The sequence below is a fragment of the Antechinus flavipes genome, chromosome 2, assembly GCF_016432865.1.
Source record: "Antechinus flavipes isolate AdamAnt ecotype Samford, QLD, Australia chromosome 2, AdamAnt_v2, whole genome shotgun sequence".
In the NCBI taxonomy this organism is placed as follows: Eukaryota; Metazoa; Chordata; class Mammalia; order Dasyuromorphia; family Dasyuridae; genus Antechinus; species Antechinus flavipes.
This window is the reverse complement of record NC_067399.1, coordinates 356,364,454-356,389,851: the sequence shown is the minus strand read 5'-3', so window position 1 is coordinate 356,389,851 and position 25,398 is coordinate 356,364,454. Positions and strand designations below refer to the sequence as shown.

Sequence of the window (25,398 nt, the reverse complement as noted above, 5' to 3'; positions counted from 1 at the left end):
TTCCAATTACTTTTTGGTCTATTTTTCCCCTGCTTTTTATTGAATGTAATTTTTATTGCATTGTGATCTGAGAAGGATGCATTTATTATTTCTGCCTTTCTGCATTTGAATTTGAGTTTTTTATGTACTAATATATGGTCAATTTTTGTATAGGTTTCATGAACTGCTGAGAAGAAAATGTACTCCTTTGTGTCTCCATTCAGTTTTCTCCAAAGGTTTATCATACTTTTCTACTTTTCTATTTACCTCTTTAACTTCTTTCTTATTTATTTTGTGGTTTGATTTATCTAATTCTGAGAGTGCAAGTTTGAGATCTCCCACTATTATCATTTTGCTGTCTATTTCTCCTTGCACCTCTCTTAACTTTTCCTCAAAGAATTTCCATGCTATACCACTTGGTGCATATATGTTTAGTATTGATATTGCTTCATTATCTATGCTACCCTTAAGTAAGATATAGTGCCCTTATTTTTGCTTTTACTTAATCTGAGATCAGGATTGCTACTCCTGTTTTTTTTCTTCACCTGAAGCATAATATATTCTGCTCCATCCCTTTACCTTCACTCTGTATGTATCACTATGTTTTAAATTTATTTCGTGTAAACAATATATTGTAGGACTTAGGCTTTTAATCCAGTCAGCTATCTACTTCCATTTTATGAGGGAGTTCATCCCATTCACATTCACACTTAAAGTAACTAATTCTGTATTTCCTGCCATCTTGTTTGTTCTAGATTGTGGTTTTCTCTTTCCTATACCCCTTCCCTTTTCCCCAGTATTTTGCTTTTGATGACTATCTACCTCAGTCTTTCCCATTGAGAGCCCTCCTTTTTAAATATCTTTTTTGCTGATTCTTCTGTTTTCCCTTCTATTAAATGTCTTTCCCTTTCTTTTCCCCCTTTTCCTCCCACTTCCCTTTAAGGTGAAACAAGTTTCTTTGTGATACCAAATATGTTTGATATTCTCTCTTAGAATCAAATATGATGAGAAAAAGATTCACACAATTTTCATCCTCCTCCCTTTTTTCCTTCAATTGTAATAGTTTTTCTTTGCTTCATCATGAGATGTAATTTCCCTTATTTTACCTCCTTTTTCCTCTTCTTCCAGTATGATCCCCTTTCCATGTCTTGTTTCTTTTTTCATATGATCATAAAATCAAATTATAACTGCATTCTCTAAGTATGCCAATAACAGAAATTTATATCTCAAAAGTTCTTTCTTTTTTACCTTTTTGAGCTTCTTTTGAGTTCCGCATTTGGAGATCAAATTTTTTGTTCAGTTCTGGTCTTTTCATTAGAAATAGGTGAAATTCACCCTATATCATTGAATGTCCATCTTGTTCTCTGAAAGACAATGCTCGACTTCCGGCCAAGATGGCGGAGAGGAGGCACACAGCTGTGTAAGCTCCTCGTTTTTCTCTCATTATCCATTTCATTACAAGCCTCTGAATTGATGCTTGACTGAAAAAAAAAACCCACAAATACTTACGAAGAGAAGCCATCCTTGAGATTCGACAAGAATGGTCTGTTTTTGCGCAAGGGCTGGGACGGTTTTGGATCAGGCACAGGGTGTGGGCAGGCAGCTGAGAGCACAGCAGGCAGCTCCCAGCTGAGCAGAGTGGAGAGGGGGTGGGGTGTGATCGCAGCCATATCTGCGGAGAGAGCCTTGCTACAGGTTTGGATACTTTGCCCTGGCAGCAAGCCAGCAGCCCAGCAGAGAAGCTAAAAACACCAGGGTGAAGAATACAACCCCAAACAGCTGGAGTCTCTCGGGAACTGGCCACCCCGCCCCCGCACCCACCCCCAGTGACTCAGCATGCTCTGGGATCTCAGAGCACAGGTGCAGCACAGTAGGGTTAGTGCCTCGCTGCTGCCCCCGCAGTCTGTAGAGGAAGCTTGGTAACGCCACCCAGCCCCTCCCCCCAAAAAGCAGACTCTAAATTAGGAGTGATTTCTTTTTTACTTTTTGCTAGTTTGTCTTTGATTCTTTGACATAATGAACAAAAAACTGAAGAGGACTTTAACCCTTGACAGCTTCTATACAGAAAGAGAGCAGACTCTAAATCCTGAGGAGACTAAAAACAGACAGTCTCCAGGTGAATCCCCAAAGGAGGAGATCATCTGTTCCTCAGCACAGATGAACCTCATCGAAGTAATTAAAAAGGCTCTCACAAGGGAGCTAGAAGGAAAATGGGAAAAGGAGAGGGAGGCTTGGCAAGAGAGGCTGGAGAAGTCATCCCACTCATTTAAAGAGAGACTGGATAAAGAAATAAAACCCTTGAAAAATAGGATTAGTGAACTGGAAACAGAAAATAGCTCTCTAAAAAACAAAATTGACGAAATGGAAAAAAATTCCACAGAACAAAAGAACTCAATGGGACAATTAGAAAAAGATTTTAAAAGAGTGAGTGAAGAAAACACTTCATTAAAAATCAAAATCGAACAATTGGAATTGAATGACTCGAGGAGACAAGAAGAATCAGTCAAGCAAATCCAAAAAAATCAAACAATGGAAAAGAATGTGAAATACCTTCTGGGGAAGACAACAGACCTGGAAAACAGATCCAGGAGAGACAATCTGAGAATCATTGGACTCCCAGAAAAAAGCATGATGAAAAAAAGAGCCTGGACACTCTTTTCCAGGAAATTATCAAAGAGAACTGCCCAGAAGTCATAGGAACAGAGGATAAAATAGACATTGAAAGAATTCATCGATCACCCACTGAAAGGGATCCTAAAATCAAAACACCAAGGAATATAGTGGCCAAATGCCAGAACTCTCAGATGAAGGAAAAATATTGCAAGCGGCTAGAAAAACCCAGTTCAAGTATCGAGGAGCCACAATAAAGATCACCCACAGGATCTAGCAGCATCCACATTAAAGGATCGAAGGGCCTGGAATAAGATATTCCGAAAGGCTAAAGAACTTGGTATGCAACCAAAAATAACTTACCCAGCTAGAATGAGCATCTTTTTCCAGGGAAGAAGAAGGACATTCAACAAAGTAAGTGAATTTCACCTATTTTTGATGAAAAAGCCAGAACTTAACAAAAAGTTTGATCTACAAATATAGAACTCAAGAGAAATCTAAAAAGGTAAAGATTAATCTTGGGAACTATATTTCTGATATAAAGATGTATAAAGAATACATGTATACCTTGTTCTAGAAAGTATATGTGGAAAGGACATTGTACCAGAAAAAGGGTAAAGTGGGGGTACTACATCTCATGAAGAGGCAAAGGAAACATATCCGAGAGAAAGAATGGAGGGGGATGAATATAGTGGGTATCTTACTGCCTTCAGAATTGGCTTTAAGAGAAAAATTTTAGACATATTCAATTTATGGTGAAACATCTCCCACCTCATTGAAAAGTGAGAAGGGAAAAGTGAAAAGGGAAGGAATAAGCTAAGCAGAAGGGAATACAGAAACTGGGAGGGAAAGGGGTAAGATAGGGGGAGGAAATCTAAGGGGGGGAGAGAGATACTAAAAAGCAAGGGGTGTGAGAAGCAAGTGGTGCTCACAAGAAAGACAATGCTCATATTAGCTGGATAATTTATTCTTGACTGTAATCCCAATTCCTTTGCTTTTCAGAATATTAGATTCTAGGCTCATTAATCCTTTAAAGTGGAAGCTGCTAGATCCTGAGTAATTGTGGGTCCTTGGGATTTAAATTGTTTTTTTTGTTTGTTTGTTTGTTTTTTTTTTCTGGCTGTTTGCAATATCTTTTATTTAGTATGATAGTTGTGAAATTTAGCCATGATATTTCTTAGAGATTTAATTTTGGGTTCTCTTTCAGGAGGTAATTGGTGGATTCTTTCAGTGGCTATTTTACCTTCTGATTCTAAAATATCAGAGCAGTTTCCTTTTATGATTTCCTATAAGACAATGTCTAGGTTCTTTTTTTTCATCATGGCTTTCAGGAAGCCCAATAATTAGATGATCTCTCTTAGATCTGTTTTCCAGGTCAGTTGTTTAGCCTGGAAGGATAAAACTTGGGAAGAAATGATAGCAATTTTGAATACTTAAAGAGTTATGATGGATGGAAGTTGCAAAAAGTTAAATTTCTTGATTTCAATATAGAAGTTTAGAACATAAAGTGACTTGAATTACTCTTTTTTCTTTTTTTTTGTTTGACTGATTCTTGAAGTCTTACTGCGTCATTCACTTCCATTTGTTCAATTATAATTTTTAGTGTATTATTTCTTCAGTTACCTTTTTTAGCTCTTTTTGCAATTGGCCAGTTAAACTTTTTTTTTTTATTGCATTCTTTTTCAATTTTTTCCATTCCTTCTTGCAATGATCTTATTTCATTTCCCCATTTTTCTTCTAACTCTCTTTTTAAGATCCTTTATGCAATTTTCAAAGAAAACTTTGTGAAATGGGGACCAGCTCATGTCTCTCTTTGGGGCTTCTTCTGGAGTTGCTTGGCCTTTAGGAACCTCAGGATTTGAGGTCTGTTCTTCTTTTTCTCCATAATTGCTGTCTATGGTGAGAATTCTTTTTTTTTGTTGTTGTTTGTTTTTATTCATTTTTTTTTAAAGGCTTGAAGTCTGTTCAAAGCAAAGAAGTGACAGCTGCATTTACCCTGGGGCAGTTCTGCTGATTGATTTCCAGTGCTGGGTAATGGTGGCTAGGTTCAGCATTCTTCTGCAGCTTAATGGTTTACAATTTGTCTTTTACAAAAGGCAAATTTGCCAAACTACCTCCTTGTGAACAGGACAGAGTGGCCTAAGAGGCTCACAGTAGGCTCCCAGGTGTGTGGAAGATACAATGCTCTGACTATCCTTTCCAGCTTCTTGCCCCATTCTCCCTATGCTGCAGTCTGGGCTCAGCAGACTGTCCCCCACGCAATTGAAACAGACCAGTCCTGAATGCCTTCCAAGGTTTTTTCTTCTAGAAATGTGTTGTACTTTGATTTCAAAACCATTTTAGAGGCTTAATCTGCTCTTGGTTTGAGAAAAGGTTAGAGGAGGTTAGAGAGTTGGGTCTGCTCTGCTCCATCTTGGCTCTGCTCCTGGAAGACCCATAATCCACACTTTCACAAAGTCTGACATCGTTTACATTTTTCTACACATAGAATCCTTACATCTTCAGAGAAGATGCAGAAGTACCATTACTAGGTCTGTATCTTAAGGAAATCATAAAGGAGGGAAAATGTGCAACAATGTTTATAGCAGTTGTTTTGTGGTAGCAAAGAATTGGAAAATGAGTAGATGCCCATCAATTGAACAAGTTGTGGTACATGAAGTTAAGGGAATATTATTCTTCTATAAAAAATGATGAACAAGCTGATTATAGAAAGGCCTGGAAAGATTTACAATGAACTGATGCTGAGTGAAACTAAGCAGAACCAGGGATCCATTGTATATAATAACAGCAAGAATGTGCATTGATCAAGTATAAAAAGCTTGGTTTTTCTCAGTAGTTCATTGATCCAAAGCAATACCAATAGACTTTGGATAGAAAATTTTATATGCAACTGTTATGGGCCAGAACTCTGAACTTGAAACAAAGGATTCTTACAAGGTACTAAGTCAGTGGAATTGATAGAGACAATAGCTATCTAATTTAGCTGGTTCAGTATGATTGATTTAATCCTACAAGGAGATGTTATGGGCCAAAACTTGAAACAAGGTACTAAGTGGAATCGAGGAGACAGTGGTTAAATCTAGTTTAGCATTGATTTAATGCTATAACAAATAATGGTTTCCTAGTGATATAATGATTGTTTTGTACTCAGTGTGGAGCATATAAGCTAAAAGCCTCAGCCAGGGAGATTCAGAGACATTTAGAGAGATTCAGAAAGCAGAGAAGGAGGCAGAAGCTCAAGCTTTTGGAAGCAAGGAGAGAGATAGGACTCTAAGAAAGCTAACCAGGCTCCAGGAAAGAAGACAAGACTTTGAAGGAGATAATAAAAGATTTGTACTTTAACACTTGGCTGTACTTGTGGTGATTACTGAACTGAAAATGAAACCCCCAAGAAAACCTCAACACAGAACATTACATTTTAGAGAGAACCTTACATTTTTGGCATCTGAACATGGGACTGACACGACCCTGAATTCAGTGGAAAAGCCTCCAATCCTGATTTCAGTGGAAAAGTGTCCATGGCCCAGAAATTAGGGTGAGTACAAAATAGACAAGGAAACTTTGTTAAGGACTAAACTAGTGCTTCATCTAAAATGGGACAGATGTTTAGAAAACAGCCTTCTTTTCCTCTTCAAGGAAGATGTGTCAGAAGCTTGGTCAGACTGATAAAAAATCAAGGTTTGATTGCTACTTGGAAGCAGATCATTGAACTCTTAGAAACTGTACAGTACACGTCTCCTTGGTTCTCTAAGGAAAAAGAATTGAATCCAGACAAGTGAAAATTAGTAGGAGAGTTTCAGCGCTCCATCCTCTGTGCCACCTAAATATCCCACTAATTACTAGAGAAATGCAAATTAAAGTAACTGAGGCTTCTGATCATATTGGTAAAAACAGATTTTTTAAAGAGAAAGTGACAAATATTGGATGGTGCTGTGGGGAAAAACAGACATATTTGATGTACTATTAGTGGGGCCATTCTAGGGAGCAAAGTATAATAATATCCCTAGATAACAACTATCCATGTCATTTAACCCAGCTATACACCATGACATCTAAACCCCAAAAAGATCAAAGAAGAAAAGGTCCAACAAAATTTGAACTCACATCCTCCAAACTTTAGATTCTGGTTCTGTTCATTATATTATATTTCATAACTCAGAGCCTGGGTAGAATAAAGCATCTCAACATCTATTCAGAAGAGATCCCCAGAATGTCATAGCCAGAAGAGATCATTTTACATTCCCTTCATTTTACAACTGGAGAAACTAAGGCCCAAGGTCATACAGTGACTGCCTATGTAATATCATCAAGTCATTGCTGGGACTTTTTTTGTTTGTTTATATAAATACTTTATTGATAATTTTATCCAAAGTGATGCAATTCCATTTCCAGCTAGCTGTTAGAGCAGAAGCCTTATGTACATCCCTCCGAGAGCATCAGCCTCAATGCCTTGATCACTTCTCTGATGGTGATGACTTGCCTGTGGTTAAAGAAGGACAACCTAACTGCCTCCAACATGGCCTGATCAAACAGCCAGTTATCCAGTGACCACAGGACTTTCAGCACCCAGTTGTAGCCACTGAAATCTTGATGAACTTGCTTTAGGATTTTAGCAATGTAACTGGAATAGAACTCCTTCTTCTTCTGAGGGACTGTCTTCACACAGGTGTGTCTTTTCTCAGCACTGATGAAGCCTCTCTTAACTGTAGCTGCTATCCTCGGAATTTCAGGAATGTTAGTACTACAATAAAATGGACTTGACTCAATTTCCAAAGAAACACTTTATACATATAATTTAATACAGCTGGCTTTAAGAAATTATATAAGTGTTAGAATAAGAAAAAATAAAAAGACCAGGAGGGGGAGGATCCAGATAAACCAAGTGGAAAGGATGAAGAATCAAATAAGGATGGAGGCAAGTACAATTCTGAGTATGGTGCTTCACAGCAGGAAAAATTAGGGCATTTCCCATTGCCTGACCTACTTCCCTCAATTAACCCTTCATGGGTGGAGGGAGAAGGAGTAGGGGAAGGGGCAGTGACACAATAAGCACTATCTATGAAGCAGCCTATGACAAGATGACAAAAGGCACTAGTTAAAGCTAAAACAGAAGGACAGGATATATCTGATTTAAAAATAAATGCATACCCAGTGATTGAAGAGGTTGACTTTTTTTTGGTTAGACAAACTTTCTGGAAGAAATCTGGGGGGTTAAGTGTACAACAAGCTAAATACAGTAATACATAGCAAAGTACACTCCTTTTGATCCAGAAAAAAAAGTTTTGAAAAAGAGTTGCACTCTTTATGGGGCTTCATTGTCTTATGTTAAGATGTTACTAGAGAATTTGGCCTATGAAATCTTAACCTCCCAGTGATTGGAAATCTATAGCAAGGACATATTTAGAACCTGGACAAAACTTGTTGTGGCTTTCAGAGTATAGTGAATTATGTAAGATTTAAGCCCAACACAATAAGCAAACCAGAGTTAACATGCAAATCACTTTTGACCAACTAGCAGGTGAAGGTCAGTATGCAGACAACTCAGCACAGACTAATTACCTCATAACAGGTTGTGAACAAATTGCTTCTGCTGCAATAAAAGCTTGGTGTTCCCACCCAGGGAAAGATTGAGGGGAAGTCTTCAGAAAAATAGAGCAAGATCCCAATGAATCTTTTGCTGATTTTGTTGGACATCTACAAACAACTATCACAAAAACCATTAGAGAAAATGCAGTTACAAGAATTTGATAAGACAACTGGATAAGGAAAATGTTAATGAGGTTTGCAGAAGAATTATACGGTGTAATGGGCTGAGGCTTGAGTTGATGCACTGAGGTCCCAAGCACATGAGGCTAAATAGTAATTGGACCATACTATTATACATATTATATTAATATAATATATAAGCTTGGAGAAAGAATGGCCCCTCCCACTTTTTGTGCAAGCCCTGATGTGTTGTATAGGAAATGACGATTTTATTTTTTGCATTGCCATTGCGATGGTTTGCTCAGCTCAGATCTCTCTCTGTTAGCTGGCTTCCTGTTGCAGCTGCCCATATTGCTATCGCAATCCTTATTCATCTCTTCACTTCAATAAATATTAAAGCTTTTCCCCTTAACCTGAATTCCTGACTCCGGCTGATTTTAAATACGCAGTCATTACAATATGGGGACTACACAAAGATGCTCCTTTAGAGGAGATCATAAGATACTGTGCCACAGTGGTAACAAGTGCTTATTATACCCAGACTATGAAGAACATGAAGACAGGGTCCCTCTTGGCAAGGGACTTCTAGAGAGACTTATCGATGTTTTCAGTGTGGAAAAATAGGACATCTGAGAGTCCAATGTTGGTTTAGAGATAGAGTGAGAGGACAGGGTGAGAGAAGACCCAAAATCCTATGTCTAAAATGCAACTGAGGTTTCCACTGGGCCTCAGAATGTAGATTGACCCAGAGAAATGAGAAGCAGGGCCCAGCTCCAAGAGATACAAAAGACAGGTGGGGCATGATGGCAGCCTAGGTTACATCTTTTGAAGTTCAGGACTCTGATGTGATCAATCAGCTGAAAAGCAATCACATGGCAGAAAGGGATTACATATTCTATCAGCCAAAAAGCAATCACATGGCAGAAAGGGATTACATATTCTTTCAGCCAAAAAGCAATCACATGGCAGAAAGGGATTATAATTGGGGAGAATACAGGTTTTTTAATCCAACAGAAGGGCAGTGTCCAGTGTGAGTAGCTCCAATGTGATTGCCAGGTGGTGAGAAGAGATTTCGAAAGTGGTAAATAGAAGGGACTAGAAAGGTTAACTGCTTGGGAGAAAGGGTTTGCTTGTATTTCTAGAGATGGAGAAGGAATCAGATGGGTGCCAACAGCACCTGGAGAGAGATAGAAAAAGAGAAAAACCTCGAAACAAAGAAGATCTAAGAACATCTGACACTGAAAGAGCATGGCTGATAATGAGACAATTAAAGAATTTCAAAACCCTCAGGAATCATTGGATTTCCTGAGATGAAAAATTGTTGATAAAGATTGGTTCAGGACTTGAAAATCATCAGGAATCATTGGATTCCCTAACTCATAATAATACTATTGAAGGACTTCAAAATTTGCAGGAATTATTGGATTCCTGGCACATGAACTAATGGATAATAGATTCCTTTTGAACTATTTCTAGGAGTTATGGATATGTATAATTCCTCATGTTGATTCATGTTATTTGTTACATCACTACTAATCTGTGTTATATTGCTATGTGTTTATATAATTTATGTAATTATATGTAATACCTCCCATATTGATGGATTTATGTATACCTGTTTTAAGAGTGAGCCCCTTCAGAAACTTACTAATCTGATTTGATTTCTCCTTTCCTTTAGTGTTTTCATCTCCCTTCCTGAGATGTCAAGGAGGGTGTGATCACCTCCTTTTATGGTGTTTTCACCCTTTTTTGAGCAGTCTGGGAAGGTGTGATCACCTCCTTTTTTGGGGTTCTCACTTCCTTGAGAAGTCAGGGAGGTCATGACCATCTATGTCCTAAAAACAAAAAAAAAAGCAGGAGCCAGAACTCTGAACTTGAAACTAAGGATTCTTACAAGCTACTAAGTCAGTGGAATTGATAGAGACAATAGTTATTTAATTTAGCATGGTTCAGTATGATTGATTTAATCCTACAAGGAGATGCTATGGACCAGAACTTGAAACAAGGTACGAAGTGGAATTAAGAAGACAATGGTTAAATCTAGTTTAGCATTGGTTTAATCCTACAACAAATAATGGTTTCCTGGGGATAGAATGATTGGTTTGTACTCAGTGTGGAGCATATAAGCTAGAAGCTTCAGCCAGGATGATTCAGAGACATTATGAGGTTTTTCTTTTTCTATTTGGTCTTGGTAGTATATTAGCCTAGCATTTAGTTCTTTGGATCCAAGAGTATAGATATTTTCATCACTTTTTAAATCCCAAATTGCTTTTTGTTATGGGCCAGAACTCTGTACTTGAAACAAGGATTCTTACAAGGTGCTAACTAAATGGAATTGATAAGACAGTGGTTTTCTAGTTAGGAATGGCGATTAATAGTTCTCTAATTCAGTACATGTACTTAGTAATTAATATAGTTCCACAAGATTCACATCTATGATAATGTAATTAGAATACAGCATATAATCTGGGACAAACTCAGCCAGGGTGAGACTCAAAGAAGGCAGAGGACTGGAGGCAGGAGCTCAAGCTCTCAGATTCAAAGAGAAACATTCATTCCATCTTTGATCAGGCTCCTGGTGGCTCTCCTCCTTTCTGCACTTTGGAAGAGACTGGGGCAGACTCAGAAGAACTCAGAGACAGATTCACTTCATTTCAGACCACCATAGTGGCTGACCTATTCTCTTGCATTTTCTCCACTGAAACCAAGTCCTGTCTAAGGTCCTCCAGCAAACTAGCTGAGCCCCAAGTGAAGGAGATAAGATTTTGAAGGAGATAATAAAGAATTTGAATTTTAACACCTGGCTATTCTTGTGGTGATTACTTTGCTTGAAAAGAAGGCTCCCCCAGAGACCTCCAGAAACTAACAAAGAACACTACAGTTTTCACAAAGGTCAAAATAATTTTCATCTTCTGCTACAACATACTAATTGTCTTCCATTATCCCTCCCATAGTAACAAATTTCTACTTTTTATCTATAAATGATGATTAGTAATTGAAAGGAATAGAAAGGAAGATAAAATAAAAATGGAAAAGGAATGTTAATTAAAGCAAGAAAAGAATATAAATATCACTAAAAAATATCTGGGTTATTTTCTAAATTCACTTCAAAAACTGATTGTACTAGATTACAACAGACAAGTAAGATATAGTTTGTAGAAGTTTTTGCAGAAACTTATGTTAAACTAAGAGGGAAATTAGCAGATGACTGTTTTTTTGGTTAGACAAATTTTCTGGAAGAAATCTGGGGGGGTTAAGTGTGCAACAATAAATACAAGTTAGCAGACAGCTATAATCAACAAGAAAAGAATTTGCAGGAATAAAGTGGTTATAATACTTTTGTTCTCTGTCCCGATCAGATTATATCTAAAGCTTTATCTTAAGCTCATATATTGAAGAGTCTTGAATTCATTCCTTTAATATATTCACTGAATATTCATAACAATGAATAAACTAGTGATACTTAGTCTGGAAAGATAAAACTTGGGAAGAAAATATAGCAATTTTGAGTATTTAAAGAATTGTGATGGGTGGAAGTTGCAAAGAGTTAACTTCATATAGAAGTTTAGAATATGAAGAGACTTGAATTATTTTTAAATATGAAGGAAAACCTCATAATCACACCCATTCCAAAATAGAACAGGGTGCCTTAAAAATAGTGATTATACTCATTAGTTATTAGCAAGGACTGAACAATCTCTTATTCTTTATATTATAGCAATAATTCCTTTTCGAATTTGCAGTGGTTAATGAAATTTCTTCTGGTTCTAAGACTCCACACTTCTTTTTTCAGGGGATTGTAATGATATTAGAATGACTAGAATTTTTAAAAGTCATTATATTAATAGACTTTGTTTTTATATAACCTAAACTCCTTCAGATCCCATATCACTTCCACTTTCTTTTTTGAGTGATCACATATAATGAAGAATTTTAAAGAGAAAAAAAATCAATAAAATTAATATATCAAAAAGTTGACAACATATGCAGTGTTCTGCACTTGTGGACCCCTCAACTCTGCAAAGAAGTGAGGGAAAATGTCTTTTTCATATCTTTTCTTTGGGCCCAAACTTGTCCTTTGAAATTTTGCTGTATTCACTTTCATTTATTTTGTGATTGTTCTTTCCATTGAATTCATTGTGAATATTGTTTTCTTTATGGCTAGATCTTAAAAGTGACCATTGGATATAAATCTGGCTGGTTGGTGGCTTGAGATGCTTGTGCTACTTTGACACTTTGCAATAGAATCTCAGTATAATCTTTTAAAAATATTTACAAGTGAGCAAGCTTCTTGCGTGGAAAAGGAAACTTTTAACCTAAATGATTTTATTCTCATGGACAAATTTAGAGAGTTTCATTTAATTTGCTTAGTATTTATTTTAAATGATTACAAATGCTGTATTTTTTTCTTTGCAGAGCCAGCTCTCCCAGGCTCTGAATGGATTATCAGACAGAGCGAAAGAAGCAAAAGAATTCCTGGTGCAACTGAGAAATATGGTTCAGCAAATCCAGGTATGATTAGATATGTAAAATGATTCCTAAAAGGTTCATAAGTGATCATGCTACAGCCAGCCTTTCCCCCAAAAAAGATAACTGACTTTTATTTTTAAATAGCCTTTCATTTTTCCAATACATGCAAAGAAAGTTTTCAACATTCACTTTTGCAAAACCTTATGTTCCAATTTTTTTCCCTCCTTACCCCATTTCCTAGACAGTAAGCAATCCTATATAGACATATTTGCCATGTTGCAAATCAGATGAAAAGGAAAAAAATAAGAAAGAAAAAACAAACAAATACAAAATAACAAAAATATGAAAATACTATGCTTCAATCCACATTCAGTATCAGTAGTTTTCTCTCTGTATGCAGATGGCTCTTTCCATCACAATTCTATTGGAATTGCCTTGAATCACCTCATTTTTAAGAGCCAAGTCATAATTTTCTTGTTGCTGTATACAATATTCTCTTGATTCTGCTCACTTCACTCAGCATTAGTTCATGTAAGTCTTTCTAGAATTTTCTGAAATCAGCCTAATTCATCATTTCTTCTGCATCCAAAAGGATGCTATGGAAATTATTGCACATATGGATCCTTTTACCTTTTTTATAACCCCTAGACACTATTGGATCAAAGGGTATGCAGAGTTTTATGGTTCTCTAGATATAGTTCTAAATTGATATCCAGAATGGTTAAATCATTTCTCAACTCTACCAAAAATGCATTAGTGTACCAGTTTTCCCACATTTATCATTATTTTTTCCTGTCATCTTAGCCAAGCTGAGATGATTGGTATTCTCAATGAAACAAACCCAAAGCAGAAAGAAAGCAATGGACTTGAGATCAATCTTATACTCATCTAGGCAAAGATATGTTCTTGCAATCAAAAGTGTGTATTTATCATTGATGCTGAGATTGAAAGGAATGGCAAAACTTTCTCTCTTCACCATCCCATCTCCTGTGAGTGAGAAACACCGTGGATCCAAGCATCATGATCTGAAAAATATTCATTTACTATTTTTACCTTTCTGTATTTGATTTTAATGTTTTTATGCCCTGATATATGGTCAACTTTTATATAAGTTCCATGTACTGCCAAGAAAAAAAAAACATTCCTTTCTGTTTCCATTCAACTTTCTCCAATAGTCTATCATGTCTAACTTTTCTAAAATTCTGTTTACCTCAACTTCTTTTTTGTTTATTTTGTGTTTTCATTTTTCTAGTTCTGATGGTGAGATGTTGAGATCCCCCACTAATATAGTTTTGCTCTCCATTTTTCTGTGCACCTATCTTAACTTCTCCTCCAGGAATTTGGATGCTATACCACTTGATGCATACATGCTTAGCACTGATATTACTTCATTATCTATGGTACAATTTAGCAAGATGTAAAATCCTTTTTAATTCAGTTTTTTTTTTTTGTTTTTGCTTAACCTAAGATCATGCTTTTTTATGTCAGTTGAAACATAATAGATTCTGCTCCAACCTTTTTACCTTTACTCCATATGTATCTCTCCATTTCAAATATGTTTCTTGTAAATAACGTGGCTTTTAATCCAGTCTGCTGTTTCCATTTTATGGGAGAGATAATTCACATTCACAGTTATAATTACTAACTCTGTATTTCCTGATATCTTATTGTCCCCACTTTATACTTTTCTCTCTCCTTTCCCCCTTCCCTTCCTCACCAGTGTTTTGCTTCTGACCAGCAATTCCCTCAGTCTGCCCTCCCATCTTAATCTTTCCCCCTTTCTTATACCTTTCCTCTTCTATTTCTGCCCTCCATTTTATTATCCTTCCCTTTTCCTTTCCCTTTTCCTCTCTTACTTCCCTATAGGGTGAGACAAGTTACTGTAAGAAATTAAATATATCTGATATTTCTATAAAATAGACAAATATATCTCCTTGAGCTAAATTTTATGGGATTAAAGTTCAAACAATGCTTATCTCATTCCCTTCTTTCAACCATAATAGGTCTTTTTTGCTTCTTCATGTGATGTAATTTATCCCCATTTTACCTCCCCATTCCTCTTTTTCCAGTACACTCCCTTTTCTACCTCTAATTTCTCTTTTTTTAAATCATCACATTAAAGTCACCTTACACCTACACACTCTAAGTATACTCCTAACAAAGATACAATTCTCAAGAGTTATGCATATCATTTTCTCAGGTAGCGATGTAAACATTTTAACTTTTAAAAACATAGTTTTCTTTTCTTTTCCCTCTTTATCTTGTTATGATTCTCTTGAGCTCTGTATTTCAAGATTAAATTTCATATTCAGATTTGGTTTTTTATAAAAAAATAATTGCAAATCCCCTATTTGAATAAGTGTCCATTTTTTTTTTCATGAAAAATAATGTGTAGCTTTGTTGGGTAGTTGATTCTTGGCTGTAATCCATGCTTCTGTACTCTCCAATATATTTCAGGCCATCTTATTCTTTAAAGGGAGAACTGCTAGGGCATGGGTAATCCTGACTAAGGCTCCTTGATAGTTGAATTATTTTTTTTCTGGTTGCTGGCAGTATTTTCTCCTTGATCTAACAATTCTGGAATTTAGTTACAACATTCCTCTGAGAACACTTTACAAATATTATCTTATTCAATCCTTACAACACTATTATCCTTCTATATATTTTGTTGAGGCAATTAGGGTTAAGTGACTTGTCCAGGGTCACAAAACTAGGAACTATTAAGTATTTGAGACCAGATTTGAACTCAGGTCCTCCTGACTTCAGACCTGGTGCACTATCCACTATACCACCTAGCTGCCCCCCCCCCCTTTTTTGCTCAATTTCAAAGGCTGAAGATTGCTTCTAGGGTACAGATTGTACCAAGTTTCTTCTACAGCGCAAAAGGGGCTTCTCACTACTCTAAGGCAGTGGGGGGTTCAGGCTTCCTCACAGTACTGGATGGGCCTGATCAAATCTGTCTATTATGCTGAAATTTAGGGGCTCAGTATTTGTGTTTTTGTAGTTGCTTTAGTGGTCTCACCACTAGTCCATTGATCCACTAACTTTCTGAACCAGGACAGGGTAACCAATAATACTGTATTTTGGCTAAGAGCATCCCATTACATTCCTGGTGTCAGGCCTCTCCACCCTGGGCCTCCCTGCACTGTGCCTGCACTGGCCCATGTCTTTCCCCTTCCTGCCCCCCCCCCCCACTTTGTACAGACCTTTCCTGAAATCATTCCAAGATATCTTCTGTGGTAAATTCATTACACTCCAAATATCTGTGGGTTCTGTCACTACAAAATCCATTCAGAGTCTTGACCTAGTATTGATTCTTAGAGAAGCCAGGAAGAGCTCAGGCAAAGTCCTGTCTACTGTACTATTTTGGATCTGGCCCCCTTCATTTTTTTGGTAGCATTCCCAGTGCTATTTTATTTTTTTTCCAATTACATGTAAAGATAATTTTAAACATTAAGTTTAATAAAATTTTTTCATTCCAAATTTTCTCTCTCTTGCCCTTCATCCCTTCCTAAAATGACAAAAAATTTGTTGTAGGTTATATATGTACAAAACTATTTCCATATCATTTATGTTGTCAATGAAGAGATAGTTTGCCAAAACAACCATGACATAATAATAATGCAAGTTACAAAAGGAAAAAGAATCATGACAAATAAAGTGAAAATAGTGTGCTTTGATGTGCATTCAATCTTTTCTCCATATAGATAGCATTTTCCATTATGTCTTTTGTAATTGTCTTGAATCATATTGTTGATAAGAGCTATGTCAATCATAATTGATCATCACAAATATTCCTATTACTACGTACAATGCTCTCTTGGTTCTTCTCACTTTCCTTTGTATTAATTGTTCTAAGTTTGTTTTCTGGAATCTGCCTACACCCAATTTCTTATGGCATAATAATATTCCATTGCATTTATATACCACAATTTGTTCAGTTATTCCCCAACTGATGGCAATCTTCTTAATTTCCAATTTTTTTACAAACGCAATAAAAGCTGCTACACATATTTTTGTCCATATAAGTCCTTTTCTCTTTTTATTATTTCTTTGGGATACAGATCTAATAGTAATATTGCTGGATAAAAGGGTTTGCACAATGTGATTGCCCTTTGGATATAATTCCAAATTGCTCTCTAGAATGGTTTGACCACTTCTCAACTCTACCAACAATACATTAGTGGTAAACATCATATATTAAGAATTGATCAAGGAAAGATGTCTTGTTATCCTAGAACCAGAAGACAAATATAAATTGAAAGAATTTTACATCAAGAAAGAAATCTCAGAATGAAAACTCCCCAGAATATTATAGCCAAATTCTACAGCTCCCATTTCAAGAAGAAAATAATGAAAGTATCTAAAAGAATCAATTTATATGTCATAGAACCAATAGTTAAGAAAACAAAATATTTAGCAGCTTTTATATTAAAGGCTCAAAGGGCATGGATTATGTTATCCCAGAAGGGGAGCCAAGATGGCGGAGAAGGCACATGAGACTTTCTAAGCTCCTCTCTTACCCTCACTATCAATATTATATTCAGCCTCAAAAATAGGGCTTGACTACTACAACTCATACATCCCATGAAGAGGCAAAGGAAAATTATCATATCTGAGGGAACTCAAAGAGGGGGAGGAATATTATGTGAATCTTATTCTCATCAGAGTTGGCTCAAAGAGAAAATAATGGACATACTTGTTTTACAGAAAATCCTTTCTTGCCTCATTAAAAAGGGGGAGAGGAAAAGGGAAAAGAAAAAGAGTAATAAGGGAAGGATATAAGAAAGGGGAAAAGATTCAAAGCGGGGGCAGGGAGGATCCTAAAGAGAGTGAGCGGCATGATACAAGTGTTGCACATAAGTTTAAAACTGGGAAAGAGGGTTGGGGGCGGGGCAAGTAAAAGAAAAACATAATCTGGAGATAACAAGATGGCAGGAAATACAGAATTAGTCATTTTAACCATAAATGTGAATGGGATGAACTCTCCCATAAAGAAGAGGCAGATAGCAGACTGGATCAAAAGTCAGAACCCTACAATATGTTGTTTACAGGAAACACATTTAAAGCAGGGAGATATACACAGAGTAAAGGTAAAAGGCTAGAGCAGAATCTATTATGCTTCAGGGGAAGTCAAAAAAGCAGGGGTAGCCATCTTTATCTCAGTTCAAGCAAATGCAAAAATTTATCTAATCAAAAGAGATAAGGAAGGTAACAGTATCTTGCTAAGGGATAGCACAGACAATGAAGCAATATCAATACTAAACACATATGCACCAAGTGGTATAGCATCTAACTTCTAAAGGAGAAGTTAAGAGAGTAGCAAGAAGAAATAGCAAAACTGTAATAGTGGGAGATCTCAACCTTGCACTCTCAGAATTAGACAAAACAAACCACAAAACAAATAAGAAAGAAATTAAAGAGGTAAATAGAATATTAGAAAAATTAGGTATGATAGATCTTTGGAGAAAACTGAATGGAGACAGAAAGAAATATATTTTCTTCTCAGCAGTTCATGGAACCTATTCAAAAATTGACCATATATTAGGACATAAAGACTTCAAAATTAAATGCAAGAAAGCAGAAATAGTAAATGCTTTCTTTTCAGACCACGATGCAATACAAACTACCTTCAACAAAAAGTTAGGGGTAAATAGACCAAAAAGTAATTGGAAACTAAACAATTTCATCTTAAAGAATGATTGGATGATACAGCAAATTATAGACACAATTAATAATTTCACTTAAGATAATGACAATCATGAGACATCATACCAAAATTTGTGGGATGCAGCCAAAGTGGTAATAAGAGGAAATTTTATATCTTTAGAGGCTTACTTGAATAAAACAGAGAAAGAGAAGATCGATGAATTGTGCTTGCAACTAAAAAAAGCTAGAAAAAGACCAAATTAAAGCCCCCCCCAATCAAATACTAAATTTGAAATTCTAAAATTAAAAGAAATATTATGATATTGAAAGTAAAAAATAAAAACTATTGAACTAATAAATAAAACTAAGAGTTGGTTCTATGAAAAAAAACAATAAAATAGATAAGCCTTTGGTAAATCTGATTAGAAAAAGGAGGAGGAAAATCAAATTAGTAGTCTTAAAAATGAAAAGGGAGAACTTTCCACCAATCAAGAGGAAATTAGAGAAATAATTAGTAGTTACTTTGTCCGACTTTATGCCAATAAATTTGATAATCGAAGTGAAATGGATGACTACCTCCAAAAATATAGGCTTCCCAGATTAACAGAGGAGGAAGTAAATTGCTTGAATAGTCCCTAAGAAAAAAATCCCTAGGACCAAATGGATTTACATGTGAATTCTATCAAACATTTAAAGAACAATTGGCCCTAATGCTATATAAATTATTTGATAAAATAGGGAATGAAGGAGTCCTACCAAATTCCTTTTGTGACATAGACATGGTACTGATATCTAAACCAAGTAGGCTGAAAACAGAAAAAGAAAATTATACACCAATCTCCCTAATGACTATTGATGCAAGATATTAGCAAAAAGACTACAGAAAATCATTCCCAGGATAATACACTATGATCAAGTAGGATTTATACCAGGAATGCAGAGCTGGTTCAATATTAGGAAAACTATCAGAATAATTGGCCATATTAATAACCAAATTAACAAAAACCATATGATCATCTCAATAGATGCAGAAAAAGTATTTGATAAAATCCAATATTCATTTCTATTAAAAACACTTGAGAGTATAGGAATAAACGGACTTTTCCTTAAACTAATCAGTAAGCATCTATTAAAAACCATCAGTAAGCATCCTATGTAATAGGGAAAAACTGCAACCATTCCCAATAAGATTAGGAGTGAAACAAGGTTGCCCACTATCACCATTAAATTCAATATCGTATTAGAAATGCTAGCTTTGGCAATAAGAGTTGAGAAAGAGATTAAAGGAATTAGAGTAGGCAATGAGGAAACCAAATTATCACTCTTTGCTGATGATATGATGGTATACTTAGAGAACCCCAGAGATTCTACTAAAAAGTTATTAGAAATAATCCACAACTTTAGCAAAGTTACAGGATACAAAATAAACCCACATAAATCATCAGCATTCTTATATATCACTAACAAAATCCAAATCATAGTTACAAAGAGAAATTCCATTTAAAGTAACTACTGATGGTATAAAATACTTAGGACTCTATCTGTCAAGGGAAAATCAGAAACTTTATGAGCAAAACTACAAAACACTTTTTACACAAATTAAGTCTGATCTAACCAATTGGAAAAAATATTAAGTGCTCTTGGAGAGGGTGAGCAAATATAATAAAGATGACAATACTATCTAAACTAATCTATTTGTTTAGTGCTATACCAATCAGATCCCCCAAAAGCTATTTTAATAACCTAGAAAAAATAACAGCAAAGTTCATATGGAAAAAAAAAAAGGTCAAGAATTTCAAGGGAATTAATGAAAAAAAATCAAATGAAGGTGGTCTAGCTGTACCAGATCTAAAATTATATTATAAAGCAGCAGTTACCAAAACCATTTGGTATTGGCTAAGAAATAGATTAGTTGATCAATGGAATAGGTTAGGTTGAAAGGACAAAACAGTTAATTACTTTAATACTCTAGTATTTGACAAACCCAAAGACCCCAACTTTTGGGATAAGAACTCACTGTTTGACAAAAATGCTTGGAAAATTGGAAACTAGTATAGCAGAAACTAGGCATCGACCCACACTTAACACCGTACACCAAGATAAGGTCAAAATGGGTTCATGACCTAGGCATAAAGAATGAGATTATAAATAAATTAGAGGAACACAGGATAATTTACCTCTCAGACCTGTGGAAAAAGAAGGAATTTATGACCAAAGAAGAATTAGAGATCATTACCAATCACAAAATAGAAAATTTTGATTACGTCAAATTGAAAAGTTTTTGTACAAACAAAACTAATGCAGACCAGATTAGAAGGGAAGCAATAGACTGGGAAAATATTTTTACAGTCAAAGGTTCTGATAGAGGCCTCATTTCCAAAATATATAGAGAATTGACTCTAATTGATAAATGGTCAAAGGATATGAACAGATAATTCTCAAAGAAATTGAAACTATTTCTAGCCATATGAAAAGATGCTCCAAGTCACTATTAATCAGAAAAATGCAAATTAAGACAACTCTAAGATATCACTACACACCTGTCAGATTGGCTAGAATGACAGGGAAAGATAATATGCAATGTCAGAGGGGATATGGGAAAACAGGGACACTAATATATTGTTGGTGGAATTGTGAATACATCCAACCATTCTGGAGAGCAATTTGGAACTATGCTCAAAAAGTTATCAAACTGTGCATACCTTTTGATACAGCAGTATTACTACTGGGCTTATATCCCAAAGAGATCATAAAGAAGGGAAAGGGATCTGTATGTACAAGAATGTTTGTGGCAGCACTCTTTGTAGTGGCCAGAAACTGGAAACTGAATAGATGCACATCAATTGGAGAATGGCTGAATAAATTGTGATATATGAATATTATGGAATATTATTGTTCATTAAGAAATGACCAACAGGAGGATTTCAGAAAGGCCTGGAGAGACTTACACGAACTGATGCTGAGTGAAATGAGCAGGGCCAGGACATCCTTATACACTTCAACAACAATACTATATGATGGTCAATTCTGATGGACCTGGCTATCTTTAGCAATGAGGTGAACCAAATCAATTCCAGTGGAGCAGTAATGAACTGAACCAGCTATGCCCTGGGAAAGAACTCTGGAAGATGACTAAGAACCATTACATTGAATTCCCAATCCCTATATTTTTGCCTGCCTGCATTTTGGATTTCCTTCTCAGGCTAATTGTTCAATATTTCAGAGTCTGATTCTTTTTGTACAGCAAAATAATGGTTTGGTCATGTATACTTATTGTGTATCAAATTTACACTTTAATATATTTATCATCTACTATCCTGCCATCTAGGGCAAGGGGTGAGGGGAAGGAGGGGAAAAATTGAAACAAAAGGTTTGACAATTGTCAATGCTGTAAAATTAGCCATACATATAACTTGTATATAAAAAGCTGTGAAAAAAAAAGATATCCCAGAAGGCAAAGGGGTTTGGATTATAATCAAGAATTATCTATGCAACACAATTTTGAATATATTCCTTGGGGGGGAGAAAAGAGAATGGATATTTGATGAAATTGAGGGAAGCATTCCTCATGTAAAAACTAGAGCTGAATAGAAAATTTAACATGCAAACACAAGACTCAAGAGAAGAATAAAAAGGTAGACAGGAAAAAGAAATCATGACAAATTTAATATTATTAAACTGTTTACAATCTACATGGAAATATTATAGTTATAATTCCTTGGAATGTTTTCTTTATTAAGGTAGTCAGAGTGTGCTTGGAGGACACAAGTGTGAGTTGACTATGAAGATATAATCTACAAAAAATTAAATTAAATTAAAGGAGAAAGAAAAAGAGTTTCACTAGACTACAAGGGAAAAGAGAAATAGAATGAGGTAACTTTTCTCATTTTAAAAGGTGTAAAAGAGTTTTATACTCAAGGGGAAGCTGGGTGTATAGACAACGATTGAACTTAATTCCATTAGAATTGATTCAAAGATGGAATGGCATATACACTCATTTAAGCATAGAAATTTGTTTAACCATATAGGGAAAAAAGATAAAAAAAAACAAGGACTGATAGAAGGGAGGGTGGATTGGAGAGGTCATTATCACAAGAAAAACACTGGTGATTAGGGATGATGACAAGAGAAACAGAAAATTATAAATGAAGGGGAAATAAGATGGAGAGAATTATTAGTTAGCAATAATATTTAGTTAGTAATAGTTTTGTTTAATAATCAGAACTGTGAATGTGAATGGAATGATTTTCTCAAAAAAAAAAAGAAATGGATAGCAGAGTGATTTAAAAACCAAAATTCTGCAATATGTTCTTCATAAGAAACATACCTGAAGCAGAGACATACAGATTAAAGGTAAAGAGCTGGAGGGAAATCTACTGTGCCTCCATTGAAATAGGAAAAAAGCAGGAGTAGCAAGTATGATATCAGACAGCATAATATGTATATATGTATGCATATATGTACACATATATACATACATACACATATACCCATATACATACATTATATATATATATGTATATATATATACACATAATACATACATATAATTAAAAGAGTTAGCAAGAAAACTATGCTTTGCTAAAAGTAATTCAATGCTGACCGATATTAAACATATATACACATTGTTTACTGTTATATAATTGGGCAAAATAGCTCCTAACAATTGTTTTAATTTCAGTAAAACATTCAAATTCTTAAAGAAAAAGCTAAATGAGTACAGAAGAAAATAGTAAAATCATACCAATGGAAAACCTCAACTTGCTCCTTTAAGAATTATATAAATCTAACAAAATAAATAAGAAAAATGTAAGGAAATGAATAGTATATGAAATGTTAAACATGAGAGATCCCAACAGAAAACTGAATGGGAATAGAAATAAATATAACTTTATTTCAATAGTACATGTCATCGATACAACAATTAACAACAAACTAGTATATTTTTTTAAAAAAAATCTCAGAACCAAATGTAGGAAAACAGAAATATTAAATGTATTCTTTTCAGGTCATGATGTAATAAAAATTACATTCAATAAAGGGCTAATTAATCAATTTAAAAGTAATTAGAAACTAAACATTCTAATACTAAAGAATAAGTGGAAAGAACAAATCCTGAAAACAATCAAAAAATTCATAAAAGGACAACAGTGAGACAATATAACAAACTTATGGGATGCAGCCAAAGCGATAATAGTTAGGTGGGAAATTATATCCTTAAATGCTTATGTGAACTAAAATGGAACAAATCAGATCAATGAATTGAGCATACAATTCAAAAACTAGAAAAAGAAAAATTAAAAACACCCAATGAAAGATTAAATAGGAAGTCATGAAAATAAAGGAGAAATTACTAAAATTGAAAGCAAAACAAGTGAACTAATAAATAAAACTAGGAACTGCTTGCATGAAAAACCAATAAAATAGATAAGCTGTGGCCTAATTTGATTTTTAAAAGAAAGAAGAAAACTGAATTGCCATTACGAAATCTGAAAAGAGTGAATTCATCTGCAATGAGGATGAAATTAAAACAATTATTAGGAGCTATTTTGCCCATGAATATAATGGTAAATATGACAATCTATATGAAATGACTGAATATTTACAAAATATAAATTTCCAAGATTAACAGATGGGGAAATTTTTGCCTAAATAACCCTGTCTGAGAAAAGAAACTGAACAGTCCATCAAAGAGGTCCCTAAAATCCCCAAGATCACAAGGGTTCACAAATGAATTCTACCAAAATTTAAAGAACAATTAATGTCAATATTATATAACCTATTTGAAAAAGAGACAAAAAAGAATCTTACCAAATTCCTTTAATGACACAAACATGGTGCTAATATCTAAGCCTGGAAAAGCCAAAAGATATAAAGCAAATTAGAGATGAATTTCCCTAATGAATATTGATGCAATAATTTTAAATAAAATACTAGCAAGGAGATTATAGCAATATATCACAAGGACGATATGCAATGACAAGGTGGGATTTTACCAGAAATATAGGCCTGGTTAACTCTTAGAAAAACTATTAGTATAATTGATACTAAATAATAATAAGTCTACAGAAATCATAAGATTATTTCAATAGATGGAAAAAAAGGTTTTGACAAAGTACACTCATTCCTATTAAAAAGGAAAACACTGAAAGAATAGGAATACGTGAAGTTTTTCTGAAAATGAGAGATAGTATCTATCAAAACCATGAGTGTAATAAGGTCTGTAATAAGGATGAATTAGATGACTGATTAATAAAATTGGAATGAAGCAAAGATGCCCATTATCACAACTTTCATATAATATTGTACTAGAAATGCTAGCCATAGCAATAAAACATGAAAGAGAAATTGAAGAACATAGAATAAGCAATGAGGAAACAAAAATTTAACTCTTCGCAGATGGTATGATAGCATGCTTAGAAAATCTTAGAAAATCAATTTAAAAACTAGTTAAAATAATAAAAAATCTTGGGAAAGTTGCAAGTTAGAAAACAAATCCACATATTTGTCATCATTTCTCTATATAATAGACATAATTCAGATGAAAGAGGTGGAAAGGGAAATCTCATTTAAAATATCTCTGGACAAAAAGTACTTTGGAACCTACTTGCCAAGACAAAGCCAGAAACTTTATGAACACTGTTACAAAGCTCTTCATACAAATGAAGTTTGATCTGCACTATTGGAAAAATATCACTTGCTCACATGTAGGCTGAGCCAATATAATAGAAATGATAGATGACAATATGTATGTAAATATGTATGTATGTATTAATATGTATTACTTAGATATTATATATGTTGTATATATAATAAAAATAACAATATAAAATGACTGCTTTATATAGATTAATTAATTTATTCATTGACGTACCAATCAAATTACCCCAAAATTATTTTATAGAACTAGGAAAAATAATAACAAAATTCATCTGGAAGAACAAAATGTCAAGAAAGTCAAAGGAATTAATTAAAGAAAAATGT

At 34.7% G+C, this 25,398-nt stretch overlaps 1 protein-coding gene across 2 annotated transcripts in view; it reads left to right on the top strand.

Annotated features, from left to right (window-relative positions):
• The window catches only part of TRIM9 (tripartite motif containing 9), a 202,559-nt gene that overhangs the window by 43,897 nt on the left and 133,264 nt on the right, over positions 1-25,398 (top strand). For both annotated transcript variants that reach the window (XM_051978098.1, XM_051978097.1), the window contains exon 2: positions 12,712-12,807. In XM_051978098.1, coding sequence (XP_051834058.1) covers positions 12,712-12,807 — 96 coding nt within the window. The remainder of the gene's footprint in view (positions 1-12,711; positions 12,808-25,398) is intronic.